The following is an 18,820-nucleotide window of genomic DNA, read 5'->3' as shown; positions in this document are numbered from 1 at the left end:
AAGGGGGCGGTTCACTATATATGCTTTAGTATCTTTCAAACTTGAAGCAGTGAATATATTACCTATATAAGATTTTAATTTTAAAAATGGAGGCGGGTGGGGGGGTGGTCCCTCTAAACAAGTACTCTGGAAGCCAGGCTTCTAGTCCCAATCTGCCACTAACTGTGTTACCTTGCACAAGTCATTTAACCTCTGAGTCTAGCTAAACTAAGCAAGGGGCAGCACAGATTCCTAGGTTCTATTCTAATTCTAAAAATGTATCTCAAAGAGGGGGGTAGTAAACAGATGGTACTATTTTTAAGACATGAGAGGGGTACTAGTCCAACATTTTGCGAAATAAGGCAACTTTTTGAGGACATGAATTGTCAAGCCTCTTCATTTCAAAATCATTTTTTTCTTACATAAAAGCTCTTCTTAGAAGGGGTCTAATGCAACGTATAGGAAATACCTATAAAGAATATTCTACACATTATTTTGTGTCTCTTGTCACACTTTTGGAGTTGTTTTAAATGGATTTTAAGTCTTTATACTATGCCATGGAGTGAGCAATAAAGTACTCTAAAACAATTTACATTTAAAATACATAAATGACTACACCTAAGACAAGTAACTTGTACTACTTAAAGGCGTTTATGATCAGACACTGCAAAAAAATAATCATACCACCTCCAGTCAATAACAGCCATAACTAATGGAGTACATACTTTATTTCAAGTATCATCCATTTATTTATTCCACGTATCCTCTTTAATCCTACCCATTCATCTGGCAAAGTCGGTTTTAATATCCCCATTTAACCGAGAAGCAACTGTAGCTCCATGAAGATGAGTGACTAGCTCAAGGCCAGCTAACAAGTGGACGAGCTAGGAATCCACCCAGAACCTTTGGATCTGAACTTAGTGCACTGGACAGGGATTAGCAGGCAGGCTGGTGCAGACTTGCAACAAAGTTTTTAGTAATTTAAATAAAAATGAGGAAAAATAAGAAGTAAACTTTTTAATAAAGCTAAGTGATTCAATTTAAAGATCCTTCATACTGAGATTCAGTTCTTTCTAATTATTTGAGTTAAAATATCCTTATTTACAATGAAATGACAGTGACAGTAGATAGTGGTATGGCTTACTGTTGCTGTTTTTATTGACTATAGCCAACAGGACAAACTGGCACCTCTACTGCAGCCTCCCAATTTGGGGGGGAAATACTTCTTTTGAAATCCAAAAATCTGGGAACTACTTCCTTAGACAATGATGCCTCCCAAAATAATAGAGGACTTACACACACACACACACACACACAGCCCTCAAGATTCTCGTATTAATCTCTACTTTATTTGGATTAGAACTCTTAAGGATTAAGAAATGAGAATAAAGTGAGTTTCAGCAATCCAAAATCACATGAGTTAATGTTGGATTCTGGCAGAGAACTTTCCTCAGGATTTCCTTGGTTAATTTTTCTCATCCTTTATCTTTAATTCTACTCAAACCTGGGCTCAAACTTTCTGTTCCTGAAATAGTCACACTTATGGACTTCCCTGGCGGTCCAGTGGTTAAGACTCCACGCTTCCAATGCAGGGGGCGCGGGTTCGATCCCTGGTCAGGAAACTAAGATCTCACATGCCCCTGTGGCATGGCCAAAAATAATAAAATAATAATAATAATAATAATAAATTTTTTAATAAATAAAATAGTCACATTTTTTACTACTACTGCTAACTAGCAATCAATACTTAAGTCAAATAAAAAGAACTACTACTTGAGGTCTCCAATAATCTGCTTTTATTTAAAGCCTTTTTCACTTTGACAAAATGAAAACTTTTAATTATGTTTAGTCTACCTACTTCCAAAAGAAAACTGATCTATAAATCAGACTCAAGCCACTTTAATTTCCAAATTTCTGTGTCTCCATCATATATATATAATATATATAGTTTATATATATATATATAGTGTATATATGTATTGATATATATGGTTTTGCAAGCAGTTTATAAACAGGTTGGTCAAACTGTCTAAATTTCTTGAATTTTATTGCGTACACAGCAAATAAGCTATTTATTCCTCTTATTAGCATGTCTTATTTCTTACCTATCTTCCTTTAGTGAGCATCAAATTTAAAATATTCTATGTACACAGCTACACAATTAAACACTAGTGTCAGTCACAACATATTAAGTTCACATTTAAAACTATAAAGAGATCCAGATATTTTTAGTCTTACACATATACTTTATATATAATCTCACTTGATGTTATTTATATTATCTTATGGTGCTTTATTAAACAGAAATCAGAGCACAAAAACCTGGACCTTGCAGGACACATAACTGAAAATATTTATAATCTATACTTATTACATGGTTCAAAAACACTCTTTTTTAAAGGAAAGCCAATTTTAAGAACTTAAACATACAGTCTGGATAACATAAAGCACTCTTTCCAAGTCCAAATGTTAAAAGGTCTAGTTAAATTTATGATAGAATACAGTGTTTCCAAAAGCTAGAAGTGGCAATAATTCAGCTTAAATTCCATATTAATCTAATATCAAAAGTTATTTTTATTCCTTTTTTCAAATACCTGAAATATACTGCTGCTTAGTCTTTTCATTATATATTTAGTTAGCTAACTTTGGGTGCAAGGTACTTTAAGTATAAAAGTCCTTTCCAATGGATAGTGAAAATAATATAAAAATGTTTGTATAAAGTACACTCAGTGATTCTCAAAGGATATCTGAGAGTCTGTTAGGTCTATTAACTTGGTTCAAAATACCCAACAACAAATGTGAGGTTTTGTCACATTGACATATTTTAACTGTTAACTGGTATCTACATTTTAAACACATTATGTCTAATGTAGCAATAATGATGACTATTTTCCCACTAAAAAGCTACAGGATTTTGGTTTAAGGGCAAATGAGAAAGAGTACGTGGCTCACCAAGAAGGCGGTCTAAGTGGAAAAGATCAGCAGCCTGAAATTTGCAAATAGTAACAAGACAAACTCCAATGCTAGGTCGTTCATGTAATCACCAATATGTAGGTCAAAATAAACTAGTGAGCTATACATTACTGTCTACCTAGTAATTTACAGATCAATATGAGAGGAAGAAACTGCTCAAATGTGACTACTGTTAACAAACTCAAAATATTAGGCATAGTATGCCTCTATTAAAATTATAACCTATCAATTGTGAAATAATTGAAATAATTTCTTTCACTGTTGCTACTTTTAAAAAATGAACCTTCCTCAATTAAAAAAAAAAAAAGAGCAGCCACTTTTAAGATGTAAATTCCTCTTTTTTTCAAAGTAACGTGCCCAGAAAAATCTAATGCAGAAAATAAAGTGTAACAGATAAATCGACTACAACATTTTAAAAAACCTAAAAGTATCAGTAAAACAAACCAATCCCTCCAGTTTAGCAATGCGTGTATTTTTAAGCTTCGGTGGGTATTCCATTATAATAACCAACAACATTGAAAAGGCACCCTAATGCCCCAAACATCATCATTACACATGACATACTCGTATTTTACTCAAATTATGCTTAGACCAGATCCAAACTCAGGCCATTCCCCCTCGCGGGCACACTGAAATATACGAGGGGGAATCCAAGAAATCAGATATGTTAAGTGCAGGTATCTCCTTCCAGAGTAGGGTCAAATTCTTGTTTGCCCGCAAATGTCACTCTCTCAAGAAGTCTGCAAATTCTCATTAGCGCTACAGAGTACAAAGAGGCCTGACCACGGAAACACCTGTCCTAGCACCGGGAAGACAGTGGGAAATGCAAACCCCGAGCCCACGCCGGCCGTACAGCCTTGGGCAGCAGCAGCGACCCCAGACGAGGGGTGGACACTGACCTCATGGCTCCCTCGGGCAGGCTCCCACACCCCCGACTCGCCTCCCCGGGCGAGAACCACGAAATCTGTCAAGCCGGCCGGGACCCACCCTCCGCGAACCCTGCTCGCTCCCTCCCAGCCCGGCCCCAGCCTGCCCAACTGCCCCCGGTCCGCTCCGGCCTCGCGGCTGCACTCTGCCACCTCATCCCTCCTTGCCGGTCTCGCGGCCCCGCCACCTCAGCCTCGGCGGCCTGCACTCGGGCCGCCCCACCCCGGCCGCCGCCCCCCGGCCCCGGCCGAGGCTCCCGGCCAGGCTCACGGCGCCGTCGGTCCCTTCGCGGCCCGATCCCCGCCGCCCCCCAGGCCCGAGCTCCCGCCGCGCGCTCCCCACCCCCAGCCTCCGCCCTCGCCCCGCTCGGCCGCTCCCGGCCCGCTCCCCCTAGCCGGGCTACCTGGAGGCAAGGGCGGCAGAGCACTTCACCCAGGGCCCCAGGTCGCAGAGGGCCCGGTGCTCGGGGTCCCGCTCCTTCTCCCGCTCCACGTGGTAGGCGTAGATGGAGAGCAGGATCCCGGCGGCGCACACTGCATACCGGGCCACCCGCTCCCAACGCGGCACCGACACTCTCAGCAGGACGGGCGCCGCCATCTTCCCCCCTCCGCCGCCGCCGCCTCCTTCGCCGCCGCCGCCGCCTCCCTCCGCCTCCACCTCAGCCGCCGCCGCCCGTCGGGGCCCGACCCAGCCGCCGCCGCTACCGTTACCGCCTCCGCCGCCGCCGCCACCGCCGCCGCCGCCGCCGCGCCCCATTGGCTCGACCGCCTCCTCCGGGCCCCGCCCCCACAGGCGCGCAGCCCAACCGCCCCAAAAGGAGAGATCCTGGCGGGGCGGGGAAGGCGCGCGCGGGCGCGGAGTGGGGGACGGAGCGCGCAACCTGCCGGGAGGCCGGCCGGGGGGCGGAGCCAGAGGTAGTGCGGCGCGCGCAGCGGGCGGGGCCGAAGGAGGGGCGGGGCCAGGGGAAGGGAAGGGCGGGGCTCTGGGAGGGGAGGGGAGGGGAGGGGAGGGGAAGGGTGGCGCGGGAGGGGAGGGCTGGCGCGGGAGGGGAGGGCTGGCGCGGGCGGGCCCTAGGGTACCCGGTGCAAGGAATAAATTTCAAAGATACCAACATGTGTGACTGGATAAGCCCTTGGCACCACCTCCTGGGGGTGGTAATCAATTGCCATACTTTCTGCCTTTTTTTTTGTCATTATCACTTGATATTTTCTGACCCAATCCAAATTAGCCTTGGCCATTTCCCAGAGCTCCAGAGCCAAGCTCCAGAGCGACGTTTACATTACCTGATCTTCCCCATCACCACCTCCACGCACTTCGTGTTCAACAAGTGCAAACTTAACTATTTTTGAAACATTATTTCTGAATGCCTTGCTTCCCTGTAAGCTGAATTTGAGATGGCTTAACATAATTCGTGTAATATAGTAAAGTATAAAAATGAACTAAAAAATCAGGACGAAGAAAAAGACAAATCAAAATAAAAGACCAGGGGCTTCCCGGGTGGCGCAGTGGTTGGAAATCCACCTGCCAATGCAGGGGACATGGGTTTGAGCCCTGGTCCGCGAAGATCCCACATGCCACGGAGCAACCAAGCCCGTGCGCCACAACTACTGACCCTGCGCTCTAGAACCCGCGAGCCACAACTACTGAGCCCACGTGCCACAACTACTGAAGCCCGCACGCCTGGAGCCCATGTTCCGCAACAAGAGAAGCCACCCCAATGAGAAGTCCGCGCACCGCAACAAAGAGTAGCCCGCCGCAACTAGAGAAAACCCACCCGCAGCAACGAAGACCCAACGCAGCCAAAAATAAAAATAAATAAATTTATTAAAAAAAATAAATAAAGACCAGGAGTAAGAACACAGACAAGGGACTTTGCTGGTGGCACAGCGGTTAAGAATCCGCCTGCCACTGCAGGGAACACGGGTTCGATCCCTAGTCTGGGAAGATCCCACATGCAGCAGAGCAACTAAGCCCATGCGCCACAACTATTGAGCCTGTGCTCTAGAGCACACAAGCCACAACTACTGAAGCCTGCGTGCCTAGAGCCGGTGCTCCACAAGGGAAGCCACAGCAGTGAGAAGCCTGCGCACCGCAACGAGGAGTAGCCCCCACTCACCGCAACTAGAGAAAGCCCACGCCCAGCAACGAAGACCCAACGCAGCCAAAAATGAATGAATGAATGAATAAATAAATAAATAAAATGCCTTAATGGCTCAGACCGATTAAAAAAAAAAAAGAATCCGTCCTGCAAAAAAAGAATCCTTCTTGCAATGCAGGGGACTTTGGTTCATCCCCAGTGGGGGAACTAAGATCCCACATGCGGTGGGGCAACTAAGCCCTCACACCACAACTACTGAGCCCGCGCTCCTCAACTACAGAGTGCAAGCGCTCTGGAGCCCACACACCACAACCAGAGAAGCCCGCATGCCACAACTAGAGAGAAGCCTGCGCACGCACTGCAATGAAGTGAAGAGCCCACCCTCCACAGCAAAAGATCCCGTGTGCTGCAACTAAGACCCGACGCAGCAAAAAATAAATTAATTAATAAATTAATTATCAGCTCTGTGCTTTGTGACCACCTAGAGGGGTGGGATAGGGAGGGTGGGAGGGAGGGAAATGCAAGAGGGAAGAGATATGGGAACATATGTATATGTATAACTGATTCACTTTGTTATAAAGCAGAAACTAACACACCATTGTAAAGCAATTACACTCCAATAAAGATGTTAAAAATAAATTAATAAATAAATAAATTAATTAATTTTTAAAAAAAGAACACAGACAAGCAGGCCATCGAGTATCACATAATTATTAAAACCAAGCCATAAACTTGGCTCTGAGCTTCCTGGTGGCCAAAACTAAAAGAAAAATACATGTATGTTATTCTCACTGTCTCTAAGAAGAAACACACTGTTCTTGGAGATTGCTAGATTTTTCCTGGTTGCCGCTGGCCAAGAGATTTCAGTTTTATATAGTGATTTTGAGTAATTGATGTCCTATTAGTTATGTATTGTTGGGTAACAAATTACCCCAAACTTGCAGCTTAAAACAACAACAGCAAAAATCTCTTATTTTCTCATAGTTTCTGTGGGTCAGGAATCTGGGTGTTATTTAGCTGGGTCCCCTGGATCAGGGTCTCTCACAAGGATGCAGTCAAGATGTTGGCTGGGGCTGCAGGCATCTCAAGGCTGGAGAATCCTCTTTCAAGCTCACTCACAGGGCAGTTGGCAGGCCTTACGTCCTCTCCGGCTGTTGGCTGGATCCATCAGTTCCTGGCCACTTGTACCTCTCCATAAGAAGCTGCTAGCTTCCCTTAAAGCAAGGAATAAGACAGAGTGAGGGAAATGGAAGTCACAGTCTTTTTTGAAACCTAATCTCAGAAGAAACAGCCCATCACTTTTACATATTCTGTTACTTAGAAGCTAGTCCACCAACCTAAGTGTCCATGGATAGATGAATGGATAAAGGAAATGTGGTATGTACCCACAATGGAATATTATTCAGCCACAAAAAAGAAGGAAATCCTACCATTTGAGACAACAAGGACAAATCTTGAGGGCATTATGATAAGTGAAATAAATCAGACAGAGAAAGACAAATACAGTTGACCCTTGAACAAGGCAGGGGTTAGGGGCACCAGCCCCCCTGTGCAGTCGAAAATCCAAATATAACTTTAGAGTCAGCCCTCCATATCCAAGGTTTCACAGCCACAGATTCAACCAAGGATCGTGTATTACTGTCCTATGTGTGTATTGAAAAAAATCCACATATAAGTGGACCTGTGCAGTTCAAGCCTGTGTTGTTCAAGGGTCAAGTGTACTATACAATCTCACTTGTGGAATCTAAAAAAGCTGAAATCATAGAAACAGAATTGATTGGTAGTTGGCAGGGGCTGGCAGGTGGGGGAAACGGAGAGATGTTGGTCAAAGGGCACAAACTTCTAATTATAAGATAAATAAATTCTGGAGATCTAATGTACACTATGGTATCTATAGTTAATAATATTGTATATGTGAAAGTTGCTAAGAGAGTTGCTAAATCCTACATGTTCTCATTCCCTCCCTCCAGGCCAAAAAAAAAAAAACGGTAATTATGTGAGGTGATGGATGTGTTAACTGATCTTATTGTGGTAATCATTTCACTACATATGTATATCGAACCATGTTGTACATCTTAAACTTTCACAATGTTATCCGTCAATTATATCTCAATAAAACTGGAGGAGAAAAAGAAGCAAGTCCCTAGGTCCAGTCTACACTGAAAGGGAGGGGATTACACAAAGGCATGAATACCAGAAGGGGAATCACTGGGATCATCTTTTTTTTTTTTAATAAATTTTTTTTTTTTTTTATGGTTGCTTCGGGTCTTCATTCCTAGTTGTGGCGAGCGGGGGCTACTCTTCGTTGCAGGGCTTGGGCTTATTGCGGTGGCTTCTCTTGTTGTGGAGCACGAGTTCTAGGCACGTGGGCTTCAATAGTTGCAGCATGCAGGCTCAGTAATTGCAGCACGCGGGCCCTAGAGGGCACGGGCTTCAGTAGTTGTGGCTCGTGGGCTCTAGAGCACAGGCTCAGTAGTTGTGGCGCACGGGCTTAGTTGCTCCGCGGCATGTGGGATCTTCCTGGACCAGGGATCGCATGTCTCCTGCATTGGCAGGTGGATTCTTAACCACTGCACCACCAGGGAAGCCCTCATTGGGATCATCTTAAAGCCTGCCTACCACTGTCCTCAAAAAGATCGACTCTCTAACTCTCTGGTGGTTTTCATACTTCTGAGTGGACTCATTCTCCTGTAGCCCCCACCTTCTGGATTCCTTTACTGACTTGATAAGATCTATTGATTATCTGGTTTCTTTTACTCATCATTATGTCTGTGAGGGTTTTCCTATGTTATTGTACACAGCTGTGTAATAGTCCACTATATAACTAACCACAGTTTTATTTATCCAGTCTGTCCACTGTTGATGGACATTTGGCCAGTTTTTAGCTATTATGAATAAAGCTGCTGTGAACATTCTGTAAACGTCTTTTGGTGGCTGTATGCAGTCATGTCTATTGGGAATACATCCAGGGGCGGAATTAGAGTCAGACAGTATTAGTTATACTGCCTCAGCCAATTTAGGTCCTCCAAGGAGGAGATGCCAAAGTGAAATCAGATGTGTAAGAGACTGACAGGGGGCAATTCCTGTGAAGGATAAAGGAGACAGGGAACAAGAACAGGCATGGAGCGCCTCCACATCATCACAAAGCAGGTCTGACCACTATGAAAGCTCTGCAGTCTCATCCAGGCTGACAGGGAGCAAGGCAGGAGTAGCCCCTATCTAGTAGCCCTGCCAGGCACAGTCATGGGCTGGGAGCAGCCTGAGACTGCATGGTCTCAGCTTGAGAGCATGGCCTCAGCATGAGTGCTGTGATCGATCCAAAGGTGTAGCCAGCCACTGGAGGCTACTGGCCAGCTAGCCTCTTTGCAGCAGACTCTCTTGAAGGGAGACTGACTGGTGTACCACCAGGGCCACCACACTACCAAACAGTCTTCCAAAGGGGTTGTACCAATTTAAGCTCCCATTAGCAAAGTATGAGAGTTCTGGGTACCCCACATCCTCACCAATCCTTGGCAAGGTCAGTGCTTTCCGTTTTAGAAAATCTGGTGGCTCTCTAGAGGGATCGTGGTGGTTTTAAAATTGCCTTTCCCTGAAGACCAACGAATTTGAGCTCCTTTCATATGCTTTTTGACTACTTAGATGTTCTCTTTTGTGAAGTGCCTATTTAAGCCTTTTTCGCACTTTAAAAAATGGGTCGTCTTTTTCTTATTGGTTTGTAGAAAGAAAGTCTTTACATATTCTGGATACAAATCTTTGTCAGTACGTGTATGGCAGATATCTTCTATGCTTTTTTTAAAAAAATATTTATTTATTTAGGCTGCGCCGGGTCCTAGCTGTGGCAGGCAGGATCTTCATTGCGGCATGCAGACTTAGTTGCAGCATGTGGACTCTTTAGTTGCAGTATGCGAACTCTTAGTTGTGGCATGCATGCAGGATCTAGTTCCCCAACCAGGGATCAAACCCGGGCCCCCTGCATTGGGAGCACAGAGTCTTCCCACTGGTCCACCAGGGAAGTCCCACCTTCTCCTATACTTTGGCTTGCTGTTTCCCCCTTTTTTTTTTAAATTTTTATTTGCCTTTATTTTTTTGCAGCATTTATTCCTGGGCCATAAGTTTCTGTTTCTACAGTTTCTTCTGGGATGTCTTTTTCTTCTGTGCAACGTCCTCTTCTGGTTTAGGAACAATCTGTTCTTTTTTAGTAAGGATCATCTCAATGTGGCAGGGAGAGCTCACGTATGGTTTGATCTGACCGTGAACTCTGTAAGTTCTGTGCCGCATCTTGGGGGCTTTGTTCAGCTGGATGTTCTCAATGACCAGAGAATCTACATCTAAGCCCTTAAGTTCAGCATTACTCTCTGCATTTTAGAGCATGTGCAGTAAAAATTCAGCACTCTTTTTGGGTCACCGACCCTGCGTCCAGCCCCACTGTTTGGCCTGGGCACACCTACCAACTCCACCATTGTAACAATGGAATGGCACACGTTGCTTCTTTAAAGTGACATCCTTCAGATACTTGGTGGCTTTTTGGATACGCATACCCTTAACGGCCTGGGCAGTTTCACGAATGTTCTTAAAGTGAACACGAAGATCTGAACCTCTTGATTTGCATGATTTTGTGGGGTTTTCTGGGTCAAGTGAATAGCACACCATTTTTAGAGGTCACCTCAGGCCGCTTACCGGAAAAAGTGCCCTTTCTCCTTCTTAATGGTGTTTTTTGCTGAACAACTGAAGAGACTTCTTTGAATTCCTCATACACATTCTACCACCTTCACCTTGGAGCTTTCAAACTCCTACTTACCCACATTTTAGATACCTCTTTCTCCTTGAAGGCTTTCCCACTTCTATTGTACTAATCGGGCTCACTAGGCCAGGGATTCAAACCCCCTCAAGACTCTCTCTGTCCACTTCCTACCTCTATGTGTCAATTTTGTTCTCTCAGGCCAGTTGTTTGCCTATAGAAGGAAAAGTGGTCCCATAGTTCCTCCATTTGCATCTTTGTTTTCTCCTGCCAGTAAGGGACTGCCTCTCCTCCCTTAAATCCAATTTTTAAAATCCTGATGAAGAATTCAGACAGCTCGACCAGCCTCAGGTCACTCATGAGCCCTGTAGCTAGAAAAGAAAGAGTGCTGGAGATGGCAGCCGCCCCCCCAGACCTACAAGAGAGTCTATGTAAAACCAGTTCTCCTAAAAACAAGAAGGTGCTGTTCCCAGAAGCAGGACGGGGTAGCTGGGCAGACCCAGCAGGAGGAAGCTGCTGTGGGAGGATGCTGGGGGAGGCTGCCACTGTTGGGGGCTCACAGGGAACAGCCCTTGTCTCTGTCCAGAAGAAGCTCTTCTGCTCTGTAAAGCGGTTCATCAACCTTTCTGTAGTGCCAAGAGGCAGCTGAGGCCTTCTGTACTTGGTGGGCACAACTCTGGGAGGTCACTTTGTGCCAATCCAAGAATGTGAACTTCAAAACTTGTACATAGGGAATTCCCTGGCAGTCCAGTGGTTAGGACTCTGAGCTTTCACTGACGAGGGCCCTGGTTCCATCCCTGGTCAGGGAACTAAAATCCCGCAAGCCACGCAGGGCGGCCAAAACAAACGAACAAACAAAATAACTTGTACATAGATGGAAACTTCATACATTGCTGGTAGCAGTGTAAAATGGTGCAGCCCCTCAGAAAACAGGTTGGCAATTTCTCAAAATGTTAAACATAGTTACTCTATGGCCCAGCAATTCCACTCCTGGCTATATTCCCAAGAGAACTGAAAACATGCGTCCACACAAAAACTTGTACATGAGTGTTCATCACAGCATTATTCACAATAGTCAAAAATGACCATCAACTGATAAATGGATAAACAAAATGTAGTATATGCATACAATGGAGTATTATTATTCAGCCATAAAAAGGAATGAAATGGGGAGTTCCCTGGTGGCCTAGTGATTAGGATTCTGGGCTTTCACTGCCATGGCCCCGGTTCAATCCCTGGTTGGGGAACTGAGATACTGCAAGCCACACAGCGTGACAAAAAAAAAAAGGAATGAGGGCTTCCCTGGTGGCGCAGTGATTGAGAATCTGCCTACCAATGCAGGGTACACGGGTGCGAGCCCTGGTCTGGGAGGATCCCACATGCCGCGGAGCAGCTGGGCCCGTGAGCCACAATTACTGAGCATGCGCGTCTGGAGCCTGTGCTCCGCAACAAGAGAGGCCGCGGTAGTAAGAGGCCCGCGCACCGCGATGAAGAGTGGCCCCCGCTTGCCACAACTAGAGAAAGCCCTCGCACAGAAACGAAGACCCAACACAGCCATAAATTAAATAAATAGTTAAATAAATAAATAAATAAAGCATGACACAAATTAAGGAATGTGAATACCATCAAGCTTTAAAAAAAAAAAAAAAGTTAAAAAAAAAAAGGAATGAAATACTGATATATGCTATAACATGGATGAATCTTGAAAACATTATGCTAAATTAAAGAAGACAGACCCAAACATAAAAGGCTACGTATTATGTCATTACTTTATTTTTTAATTGAAGTATAGTTGCTGTACAATATTAAATAAGTTACAGGTGTGCAACATAGTGATTCCCAATTTTTAAAGGTTATACTCCATTTATAGTTATTATAAAATATTGGCTATATTCCCCCTGTTGTGCAATATATCCTTGAAGCTTATTTATGTAACATTCCTTTTAAATGAAATGTCTAGAGTAGGCAAGTCCCTAGAGAGAGAAACTAGATTACTGGTAGCCAGGAGCTGGGGTGATGGAAAATATGGAGTGATTGCTAACGGGTATGGGGTTTCCTTTTGGGGTAATCTAACATTCTGGATCTAGACAGTGGTGGTGGAAGCACAACTCTATGAATATGCTAACACCACTCTAAAAGGGTGAATTTTATGGTATGTGAATTACACCTCAATAAAACTTATTTTTTAGGGACTTCCCTGGCGGTCCAGTGGTTAAGACTTCGCCTTCCAATGCAGGGGGTGCAGGTTCAATCCCTGGTCCGGGAGCTTAGATCTCACATGCTTCACGGCCAAAAAAACAAAACAAAAAAAAGAAAAGAAAACTGTTATTTTTTAAAATGTGTACATAGAGCTTCCGTGTTGTAATTGCTCACTTAATGTCTGTCTCTACCAACTGCAAATTCCGTGAGGGCAGTGGCTGGGTCTTTTGTATTCCCAGCAGTTGGAGTAGTGCCTGGCACAATAACACGCGCTGAAGAATTATTTGGTGAATGGATGACTGAATGAATGATACCAGCTTAAATGCCACCTCATTCAGGAAACTCCTCCCCCCGTGCTCCCGAAGAGCACCCCCCTCCCCCACCATTCTCTTTCCTGGAAGGACAGACTCAGGCTGGGAGGAGTCTCCACTCCAGTTTATCACCCCAGCTTCTGGGGCCAACTCCCTGGCCACATCCCCCTGGGCCACTGCAGCTACAGCACTTCATTCCTGGGGCTGGTTTTAGGGTCCCTTTCATCAACACCTGGAGATGTGCCTTTCTTCCTACTGAGCTCAGCTATGTGTTTAAGCTTTTCTTCTTTCTTTCTTTTTTTTTAAGATCTCCTATTTATTTATTTATTTTTAATTTTTGGCCGTGCCGCGTGGCTTATGGGATTTTAGTTCCCCAACCAGGGATCCAACCCAGGCCCTTGGCAGAGTCCTAACCACAGGACCATCAGGGAATCCCCTAAGCTTTTTTTCTTAGAAGGTTTTATCTCGTATTTCTGTATTTGTATTTCTGTAGTTTCTGTGTTGGCTCAATCCATCATACCAGAACCAGAAATCCCAAAAGGCTTCTATAAGCTTGTTCATGACCCCAAACTTGCTTTGCTGGGTTAGAACACTGTATATTTTCTGTCCAAGTTTTGAGAAAGGTCACAGCAAGGATACAGCAGGACGCTGTAGGTGTGGCAGTCGCTGGCTAGAAATCTTTTTTTTTTTTTTTTTTGGCCACACTACGCAGCTTGTGGGATCTTAGTTCCTCGACCCGGGATCCAACCCGCGCCCTCAGCAGTGAAAGCCCAGAGTCCTAACCACTGGACCGCCGGGGAATTCCCTAAAAATCTTTTTATAACAGAGTCTGTGAAATCCCAGGCCTCCCAGTGTCTTTTGGGAAAATCCCACTCAAAGTGAATATCCTATTGAAAGGGGATGGATGTGTCATCTTTGCTTTCAAGCGATAATGGATTCTGATATCATTTCATTATTGTCAGCACAGATGAAATGCTCTTTTTATAATACTGGATGAAGAGTGGACTAGTAAATATCCTATGTACATAGATGACCTGCCGACCCACCAGATGAAGAGGCCGTCCACTGAGCACACATCTACATACCAGGCACTGTGTTGGCTTCTGATATGTTATATTTAAATTTCATAAGCTCTGTACAAGGTAGGTATCATTATCTCCAGTTTCCATGGGAGAAAAGTAAGTCTCAGAGGGCTAAGTACCTGGCCCAATTACTGTAAGAGGTAGAGCTTCAATTAGTACCCAGGCCGATCTGGTTTGTGTTCCCCATCTTTCCACCAGCCCGTGTGGCTTCCCTCTGAGAAGGCATCTCTCAATTTGACATGGGTGCTCTGTTTGTTCCCAGATGTATGAATAGATTATTCACCAACCCTCCCCTTCCATTCTACTCTATGCGTGTAACCAAGTTCCAAGGTCTTTCCCTGTTCCTGCCTCAGTGTAAAAACCAATATATCCCTGTGGTCTGTGGTAGGCTGGACCCAGGATTAAATGCTGACGTCTGCTGAAATTCCATCTGCTCACTGCCATCCCAGATACCACGCTGGGGCAGCCTGAGGCTCCACTGAGATCATTTCCTCCCAAGATCCATGAATCTCAGCATGGCCACCCTGACCACCCAGCCTAAACTTGGTCCCAGAGCTCCAGTAGGAACCCTGAAGCTGGTGACGTTCCCCACCAGGCCCTCACCCCTGCCATCCTGTTCTCAAGATCTTTACCTGTATTTAATTCCGACAACAACCTTTGATGTAGGAATTATTGTTTTCTATGTTTTACAGATAAGGAAACTGAGGCTCAGAGAGGCTAAGTAAACTGCCAAAAATCACACAGCTGATAAGTTGTAGAACTGGGATTCAAGCTCCAGCAGGCTGGCTTCCTGATCTATGCTCTTAGCTTCTGTGCTATGAGCTAATATACACAGAGAATTTAGATTTCTTTTTCCTTAGCATTTACCACCATATAACATAATATATATTAATTTTTTAAAAATCTCTTTTATGTCTGTCTCTCCCACTAGAATATAAGCCCCCCAAAGGCAGAGATCTTTGTCTGCTTTGTTAGCTACTGTATCAGCATCTAGAACAGGACCTGACCACAGAGTAGGTACCCAGTAAGTACATTTTGCATGAATGAATGAATGAGCACTGAAAGAATGTTAGCTATCAGTATCTTTGCACAAATAATAAGCCCACAGCAAATATCTTTTTCCAAATAAAAGAGAAATTCTCCTCCCAGAGACTACTTCTTTCACCACCCGGTAACAAAAGGCAAAAACTCAAGAAAGCCTTTATAATAGAATTTGACCTCTCTGCCTTCAGCACACCTCTCTCAAGTCCTCTGCTTTCCTGAGGATGTCAGTGTCCTTGTGAATGGCCATGCAACTCTCCTGACTCATTGTCCCATATCTTCCTCAACTCTGATGACCTTTGCTTCCATTCTACTTCAGCTGCCCACAGGAGTGGTCCTTGTGATCCTTTTGAATGGCCAGATTTCTGAAATCTTAAACACCTATACTCTGCTCTTTGTTCTTCCCTATTATAGCAGATTGCATTTTCCAAGATGTCAGCAATAAGGTCTCCCGTCCTACATGCTCTTCTTCACTGTGATATTGGCCCTGCTCCCATCCAGAGTTTGGGGCTATGTTCCTTCCCCTTAAATCTGAGAGTCTGACTGTGGCAGAAATGATGCTCTGTGCTTTTTGAGGTCAGATCGTAAACCATTCCTCCATGGTTTTCTTGGGGTGCTTGCTTGTTGAAGCCAGCCACCATGCTGTGAGGAGCCCCAGGACACATGGAGAGGCTGCATTTAGGTCTTTGAGCCAACAGCTGCAGGCCTTAACTGACAGCCAACATCAGTCGCCAGACATGGGACTAAAGAAGCCTTTAAGATAACGCCAGACTCAGCCACAGCAACAGTATCAGAGACCCAAGTGCAAACCACCTAGTGGAAGCCAGTCAACGCCCAGAACCATGAAAAAAAAAAAAAAGACTATTGTTTTAAGCCTCTAAAGTTTGGGGTTTATACATTATGAAGTAAGAGTAATTGAAACACCCTTCTTTCCTTCTAGCTCTCTGATTCTCTCACTCACCAAACCTAGTCTCTCCCTAGAGACCTGCTGTGTCCTAATCAACGTTTTCCCCATTGTCCCAGCAGGAGACAGGTTGGGACATCTCCCTGATCTTCATGGCTATTTCAAGACCATTTTTCATCCTGCTTGGTTAACCTAAATGTCTCTCTCTTCTCCCGCAGTCTATCACCTTAAATACTCAATCTACGTAGCAAGCCCTGACTTTGCCGGGTTCCCTCCCTAAGAATTTCTGAGATTCTCTGAGGAGGGTCATATGCCACCCATAAAGAGATGAGTTAATTTGTCCAGGGTCCACACTCCAGCCAGCAGTGAAGCCAAATACAAGCTGCACCTGGCCCTCCCTGCACAGCACACTTTCTCTTCTTGCATATATTTTCTACACTGTATGAGGATGAGAACACTTTTGAGCTAATCAATGTGCATGCTTTCTGTTTAAAGGAAGACAATAAATAACCCCTGCCAAGTTGCTGAATTCCTAGTGGGATTGAAACCCAATCCCCCTAAAAGTGAGTTCCCTTATGGAGTCCATGATTAATCTCTCTCCAAAACTTTATTCCCTTTCTTATCCCCTCTGACCTCAATCCTCTGCTAACTGAACACTCATCAGAGTCAGATGACAAGAATGGCTATTGTCAGTAACATCGTTAATGTGCTAAAATTGTTATTATAGATATCATCTTAATGTACAAACTCAGGTTGTTTCTCCAGAGCAAGATGAGCTAACGGGCCTCGAGCCATGGACCACCTGGCCAGAGAATCATACACCAGATACATCCTGACTCCCAAAACTGTGATTAAGAAATGTCACAGAAAGCAACCAACTCAGCCAGCTTTATTTGTGAAACAAGGAAATAAAGGCTTACTTCTCTTAAAAGAGAAAGAAAGGAAGAAAGAAAAAATGAAAGAAAGAAAGAAAGGGAGAAATGTCACAGAAAATTGGTGTAGCCACTAAGGAAAACAGCATGGAGTTTCCTTAAAAAACTAAAAATAGAGTTACCATATGATCCAGCAATCCCACTCCTGGGCATATATCCAGAAACAATGAAAACTCTAATTCGAAAAGATACATGCACACCAATGTTCATAGCAGCACTATTTACCATAGCCAAGATACGGAAACAACCCAAGTGCCCATCAACAGACGATTGGTTTAAGATATGATACACACATACACACACACACACACACACACACACACACACACACAGAGGAATATTACTCAGCCATAAAAAAGAATGAAACACTGCCATTTGCAGCAATGTGATAGACAAAGAATATCATACTAAGTGAAGTAAGTCAGACAAAGACAAATATTATATGATATCACTTATATGTGGAATCTAAAAAATAATACAAATGAATCTATATACAAAAAGAAACAGACTCACAGAAATAGAAAACAAACATATGGTCCCCAAAGGGGAAAGGCAGGGGGGAGGGATAAATTAGGAGTATGGGATTAAGAGATATAAACTACTATACATAAAATAGATAAGTAACAAAGATTTACTGTATAGCACAGGGAACTATATTCAATATCTTGTAATAACCTATAATAGAAAATAATCTGAAAAAAATATATAACTGAATCGCTTTGCTGTACACCTAAAACTAACACAATATTGTCAATCAAACATACGTACTTCAATTTTTAAAATGTCACAGAAATGTCACAAGATGATGATTAATCTCAGCCTTTTTGTTCTTCTCCTTTAAAAAATCCCCAAACTCAAAGCCCAGGATGGAGTGGATCTGAGGCTTGTCTCCCACTCCCTTGCTTGGTGCCCTGTAATTGCAGTAATTCTGTACTTTGCTGCAAACTTCTGCTGGCAGTTTGGCTGTCTGCACCGCAGGCACATAAGCCCTTTGCTCGGTTTCAGGATCAGGTGTTAAAAACAGTTGCCTTCAAATATAACTCTTATGAATGTTTATTCTCTGTTTATTTTAAAACTTCCTAATTAGAGTCTTTCCAAGATACTCTGTGAACTCCTCAACAATTCAGAGGAAGTCCAAGAATAAATTATTCAAAAATCATTAACAAAAGGCTTTACCTTCTCTCACAATTTAGTTGGCAATCTTTTCTTGCTGGTATAGAAAATATTTTTTAGAAGAGGCCTCTGTGTGTTAGGAACAAGGCTTCTTCTATCAATCTTTTGGCCAAGGAGATAGCAATAGTACCCGTCTCAAAGTGCCTGAGGAGGATTAAATGCATGGTGCCTGGCACATAGTAAGTGCCCAATAAATGCTAATTATTGTCACCTTAATCCTTGTCTCTATAGGTAAAAGAAAAATGAAGCATTCGGTGAAATTTAATTCTTCCATAAGCGATGGCTTAAAATAAACTGCTATTTGAAAACTAAAATTATCATGTTGGGTAAATGCTTTCCAAAATTTAACTGATCTGTATTTCAATAACTCCATGAAACACATAAATTTGTGTAGTTACTTAGAAGAACATTTAACAATTAATTTTTTTTTGGCCACACTGCACGGCTTATGGGATCTTAGTTC

The 18,820-nt window shown here is 43.7% G+C and overlaps 1 protein-coding gene and 1 pseudogene across 1 annotated transcript in view; both read right to left on the bottom strand.

Annotated features, from left to right (window-relative positions):
• The window catches only part of VKORC1L1 (vitamin K epoxide reductase complex subunit 1 like 1), a 59,653-nt gene extending 55,159 nt beyond the window's left edge, over positions 1-4,494 (bottom strand). Inside the window, exon 1 of the mRNA XM_068565437.1 lies at positions 4,283-4,494. Coding sequence (XP_068421538.1) covers positions 4,283-4,476 — 194 coding nt within the window. The 5' untranslated portion in view covers positions 4,477-4,494. The remainder of the gene's footprint in view (positions 1-4,282) is intronic.
• A 5,578-nt stretch (positions 4,495-10,072) lies between these two features.
• LOC137749999 (large ribosomal subunit protein uL22-like) lies at positions 10,073-10,627 on the bottom strand (annotated as a pseudogene).
• Positions 10,628-18,820: the final 8,193 nt, after the last annotated feature.

The sequence above is a fragment of the Eschrichtius robustus genome, chromosome 16 (genome assembly GCF_028021215.1).
Source record: "Eschrichtius robustus isolate mEscRob2 chromosome 16, mEscRob2.pri, whole genome shotgun sequence".
Taxonomy (NCBI): Eukaryota; Metazoa; Chordata; class Mammalia; order Artiodactyla; family Eschrichtiidae; genus Eschrichtius; species Eschrichtius robustus.
Note: the sequence above shows the minus strand (reverse complement) of the source record. Positions and strands in the feature narration are given on the sequence as shown.